The following is a 6,000-nucleotide window of genomic DNA, read 5'->3' as shown; positions in this document are numbered from 1 at the left end:
CGGTTGCCGTGCTGAGTCGGAAGTGGGAACGCTTCGGCCGCTGAGATTCTGTCGCGTCGTCGCTGCTGGCCCTCAGGCTCTGGTAAGAGAGGATATAGCTGGAGGGGAGGGGATCGTTGAGTCTCCAATGGGATTTTTTTTCTCCTAGTCGAATGCCAGTCCAAACGTCTGCACTCTTACCTCCTCCAAATGCCCTCTCCTGTGCTTTCCTAAACACTGTCTCTCTCCTTCATGAACTTCGACCCTGTCTGCCTTGGGAACCCCTTACAGTGCTCCAGCTACTGGCATCTCTGCCCCTCTTTGCCATTTCCCTCCTGGAAAAGGCCGAATCCTGGCCTTGCATTATCTTTGGTTTTCTTTCTCTAGAACGTGCCCCGAGTGGGTGGGTCTCCCTCTGTGCCGCGAATCCCTTATGGAACCTGGAGGGACAAAATATAAAGAGTAGACAACAAATAGCTAGGTGCAAAAGAAGAGAAAATTAAGCACGAGTCGCAGTAGTCAAACCAGTCGAATCCGTATGGCAAGGTGTTGATATTTCTAAAGGCAAGTGATCAGTTCACCACTCAAAACTCCCCCGGCACTCTGCTTCTTGCTCCCTCAGCAGTTGGGTTTAGAAGACATTTCTAAAATTGAGTAACCAGAGCTCAGGAGCTTATACTTGATGGGTCTTCTCTTTGGATTCAGTTTTTCACTCCCAGAACAAGGATATGTTTAGTCTCACTGCCTTGGTCTGTTTTGGTCTCACATGGGAGCCGTCCTGAGATAAAATGGGGCCCAGGAAGGGATGCTGTGTGCTTTACGACTTGATGAGATCCTTCTAGCTTGCTGATGTGATGGAAGGATCTGTAGCCACAACGAAGGCGTGAACGTGTAACAATGAAAACATTTTTTAAATTCCTTTTTTTGGTTTGATCTATGTATTACTCACCAGGAAAGAGACCTTATGGAGTATAATTTAATAAAGCTTGATTTTTTAATAGATTTATTTATTTCATTTTGGGCTGCATTGGGTCCTCATTGCTGCACGTGGGCTTCCTCTAGTTGTGGCGAGTGGTGGCTACTCTTCGCTGCAGTGCGCGGGCCTCTCATTGCAGTGGCCTCCCCTGTTGTGGAGCACGGGATCTAGGTGCACGGGCTCAGTAGTTGTGGCTCACGGGCTCTAGAATACAAACTCAGTAGTTGAAGCGCATGGGCTTAGTTGCTCCGTGGCATGTGGGATCCTCCCAGACCAGGGCTCGAACCCATGTCCCCTGCATTGATAGGCAGATTCTCAACCACTGCGCCACCAGGGAAACCCTAAAGCTTGATTTTGACAATCCTAGTTTTGTGAAGTATTCCAAGTATTTCTGTTTAAAAGGAATACCAAATCTGATGTTAAAACGTTTATGTGCTCACCTCTTTAAAAGCTGACAGTGCCCCTTAAGGGATTAGCAGTACTCTTTATAAACAAAAGAGTGAATCAGGGGAGGGTGAGAGGATTTTGTAGGACTGGAGATAGACACCATTTATAAATGTAGAGTCTTGCAGCATACGTATAAGAGGGAAACATGGGGCTTCCCTGGTGGCGCAGTGGTTGAGAGTCCGCCTGCCGATGCAGGGGACACGGGTTCATGCCCCGGTCCGGGAAGATCCCATATGCCGCAGAGTGGCTGGGCCCATGAGCCATGGCCACTGAGCCTGCGCGTCCGGAGCCTGCGCGTCCGGAGCCTGTGCTCCGCGGCGGGAGAGGCCACAGCAGTGAGAGGCCCGCGTACCGCAAAAAAAAAAAAAAAAAAAAGAGGGAAACGTGTTTTTAAAGGGGACATATTTGGGGAATTCCCTGGCGGTCCAGTGGTTAGGACCACGGTGCTTTCACTGCAGAGGGCTCAGGTTCAATCGCTGGTCGGAGAACTAAGATCCTGTAAGCCGTGCAGCCAAAAGTAAATAAATAAATAAAGAGGACGTCCTTTAAAAATCAAATCCAAAAACATCTAAGGATTGGTGGTTATATTGATTGGTTATTTGCCAAAGGCTGACAACAGGATAGTACTTTATCTTTGTATGGCAGTTGAAAGTAGGAGATTATAAATTCCTGATGACATTGAATACTAAACAAAATATCAAGGTTCCATTTTATCAGACCTTTCTTTTGGAGTGGGTACTTTTTTTACATTTGTGTGATCATTGAACAAATCTAAACTGACATCTCCACAAAGGTTCCCATCAAGTGATCAGTCCTCCTTTTTCCTGTAAAATTTTCCTGGTTGCACAGTGTTAGCTATTTTTCTATGAAAATAGTTTTTGCACTATTACTTCAAATAGATTTTAAGTACATATGAGAAAGTTGAGCTTAGTGAGGTCGGCAAAGCCCTTTTTGTTTTTCAAAAAGACAGCATAGATGACAACAGAGATTTATTTCCATTCTCTATTCTTCACGTTCTGAGATATCAAAGAGCCACAAGTGTCTGGCCCAATAGTTTGACCTTCCACTGCAACCCAGGACAAACAGTAAAACCCTTACCTTGAAGTAGGATTATGGGTGCTGCTATTGATTACAAGAAGGTCGGGAGTAATTACATGTAAGATTGAATCATTCAATACATATTTGTTTGGGATTTTATGATTACGGTACAGAAGAAAAAAATAATCAGATATGAACCTGTGTTCAAATTGCTTACCTTCTAGTAAGATAGAAGATCTACATTAGGAATACAGGGTAGAAAGTTATACATCCTGTTAATATAGGTAAAACGTAGTGGGAAGCTAGCTTTATATACTGCAACAGTATATTATTGAAAGGAGGAAATAATGCCGTTTGTGATGATAAATCCTCTTTATCTCTCTTGGTAGTCTTAAGAGCCTGTGTCCTATGTTCTGATTCTTAGCTTTCAACTCACTTCCTTTCTGCATTGATGGTACAAGTGATGCATTTCCTTTGTACTAATCTGCACTCTTTTCAGTTGTATTGGCTTCCACGATGTAGGGAAATCTACTGGCTTTTTTATAACTGAGGAGACTTTCCATCTCACTTCTCTCTTCCTACATGTTGGCTTAGTTTTAGGCTAGGCCTTCTCTAGATGGTAGAAAGATGGCAACTCCAGTTTCCTATCTTACTAGCCTAACAACCCAAGCAGGAAAAAAGAGTCCCCTTTTCTGTAGATTTAGCCAAAGGCCTGTAGCTGGTGTTCATTGATTCTGTTAGGCCTTGCTAGGGTCTTGTGCCCACTCCTGAATCAGTCACTTTGGGCAGAGAATACTGTATTCTTGTGGGCCAGGCCAGATTCATCTGCCCATTTCTAGAGCTAATGGGTAAGGTCATCCCCTTCTGTACACATGGACCAGGAATGGGTTGGATCCCCAAAAGAAAAATGTGGGTGTCATGTTGAAAAAAGAGGTTGATATTTTGCAGAAAGAAAAATAACTAGAGCTCACTACACTTTTTGCATTCCTCTGGGTACCTTAGAATAGAGGTAGGGTGGTGGTCAGCTAACAGTGACACAATTCTTGGTGCCTCTACATGAATTAGGGGTAATAATTAAGCTTGTGCAATGTTTAAATGGGAGGAAAGACCTCTCAAGGATTGTTAATTCCAACACTAAATATGCTGTCTTTCTTTTCTGCATTATTAAGCTCAACTAAACTATACATAGTAGAAAGTAAAATACACAGAGCAACATCTAACAGTTCAGTTCCTTGAAGCAGTAAAGCCCAGCACCATGCTGAGACGAGATTAGACTGTCTGCCTGAGTCATTACAGCTCAGTAGCCATTAGCTCTTATGCAGAAAGCACGACAGAGGAGCATGAAGCAACTGGTAGAGATGCCTCAGAAGTGTCAAAAAGTGATAGTCTCTCTTCCTCCAAAAAATAAGGGTAACTTTTCTGACTTGCATTAGCTTTTGTTAATAGGATTCTGTAAGGAGTCTTAACTCAATTAATTAAAGGTAGACCGAACGTTCTTTTTTTTCTCCCACATTTGTGTCCCTGACCCCAACTCCTTCTAAGGCCTCTGTCCTTGTAGCAGTTCAGCATCCTTGTAAGCAGAATATTCATACCCTTTGTCTCTTCTCACCCTTTTCAGGGTTGTATTTCTGTGCTTTGGCCTTAAAATTTCAGAAAGGGGAGAAAGCCTTTCAGGGAGCTCTGCTCATCCCGTTTTGCCACTGAGTCCCCTTGGCGCTTGGATGAGGAAATGTAATCAGAAGAGTGCAAATGCAGGCTCAGTCAGCTCCTTTAAATACCTTTGAGATATATATCTATTTCATATTATACATTAGGAATTTGTATTTCTTCAGTATTGTAAAGTCAGATAAATAGGGAAAGTTAAATATAGAATTAAGCAAAGACCATTTAGTTTTTAGAGGAAAAAATATCAGTAGTCATAAGCCTAGAAGTAGAGATAGATTGCTTAATATAGATTTAAAACCCACAATATGCTGCTAATCTGATTCCTGTCCGGGTTTGCAATTCCACATCTGACATACAGACTTACATTTAGTTTCTGTGTAGCTGAGGAATTCCCAGCTCCAACTCTTAAGTCACAGAAGCCTGTGCAAGCACCACCTTATGCTCGTGGTGAATGAGAACTAGTCGACCAGCCTAGGGATTTATGGGAGATCCATAGTTTTTGTCATATTATTTTTAAGTGCCACATTGTTGTTACAATTTGTAGCTGAGTTTCCTCTTTGACTTCAATAATTCTTTCCCCGTGTACCGCAAAAAAAAAAAAAAAAAAAGTTACACAATAATTCTTTCTATTTAATCTATTTTTTAAAGGTATAGTAAATAGAAACATGTCAATAGATAAATGCATTCTAGCTGAACATTTTTTAAGCTTTTTGGTTTTAGCCACCCCCAAATCAAGTCAACTTGTCCAGTTGGTAGGTTTTTAACCATTTTGCCAAAAATTGTCTTGAATCTTGGAATAGGAGTTGGCAAGTCTTACCCAAACCCTTTTAAAATGTATTCAAGAAATGAGAGAAGAAACAACTATGATAATATCATAACTGTTGTGTTATCTGCCCTTCGGCGTCTAATACCTGTCCTTTCTATAGCCCCTCCCCCTAGGTCTGGATGGAGGATACTTTAAAGTGAAATGACAGACCAGGAGAATAACAACAACATCTCAAGTAACCCCTTTGCTGCTCTTTTTGGCTCCCTGGCTGATGCCAAGCAGTTTGCAGCAATCCAAAAAGAGCAGCTGAAGCAGCAATCTGGTAAGTGGACGAGCCAGTAGCAGCAGATGAGATGACCTAGAATGGGGTCTTCCCAACTTAAGTATTCTTTGGGTCCTTAATTGCAACTAGAATTTAAGTTTAGGGCAGAAGGGTTTTTTTTGTTCACATTTGTTGTTTGTTTTGTTTTGGGTTCTTCTCCCTGTCCTATCCCCTGCATAAAGAAGAGACCAGATGACAGGTGGTTCCAGAGTAACAGATGCCAGTCATGATCCCAAAGCTGTGAAGCTCTTTTATTTTAAACATGACCTAGTGAAAGATACTTAACCAGGATACTAATTTGTTTTAACATAGGAAACTGAGGTTATAGGCGAAGGTGTGGAAAGCAAGTCACATGCAGCTGTAGAAAGCAGATTTGTTGAAGGAAGAATTATAAAAGCTTTTTGGCCTGTAGAGAAATAAATGAGATTTGTTCTTAAGCCAAGTGCTTCAGAGTCTATCTCAAGCAGAACGCTTCTTTCACTCCATAGAGTGGCCAACTTTCATAACTTACTGCTTTCAGAACAGACATCTAGGAAAATCTGATCCTTAACCTTAATGTGAAAAAAATTAGGATAATATCTTACTAATCAGAAAAATGATTTTCCTCATCTGGGACCAAAATTAACATCAAGTCTACCTCCCTCCTATAAGGTAACATATGGACTAAAAGAAGTAGGATGCTGTTTCTCAAATATATTAGTCTTCTGAGGGTATTCACAATCTTACAAGCCAGAAATTGCTCCCCTTCTCCTTCCTCCAAAAAGAATAATAGTGTTATTGTTTTTAGGAAAGGAGAAATGTTTATAT

At 41.6% G+C, this 6,000-nt stretch overlaps 1 protein-coding gene across 1 annotated transcript in view; it reads left to right on the top strand.

The window, feature by feature from the left end:
- The window catches only part of UBE4A (ubiquitination factor E4A), a 33,949-nt gene continuing 27,949 nt past the window's right edge, over positions 1 to 6,000 (top strand). The window contains exons 1-2 of the mRNA XM_060017877.1: positions 1 to 82; positions 5,032 to 5,193. Coding sequence (XP_059873860.1) covers positions 5,073 to 5,193 — 121 coding nt within the window. The 5' untranslated portion in view covers positions 1 to 82; positions 5,032 to 5,072. The remainder of the gene's footprint in view (positions 83 to 5,031; positions 5,194 to 6,000) is intronic.

This window comes from Delphinus delphis, chromosome 8 (assembly GCF_949987515.2).
Source record: "Delphinus delphis chromosome 8, mDelDel1.2, whole genome shotgun sequence".
Taxonomy (NCBI): Eukaryota; Metazoa; Chordata; class Mammalia; order Artiodactyla; family Delphinidae; genus Delphinus; species Delphinus delphis.
The sequence above is the reverse complement of the archived record's forward strand: the minus strand, read 5'-3'. Positions and strand labels throughout refer to the sequence as shown.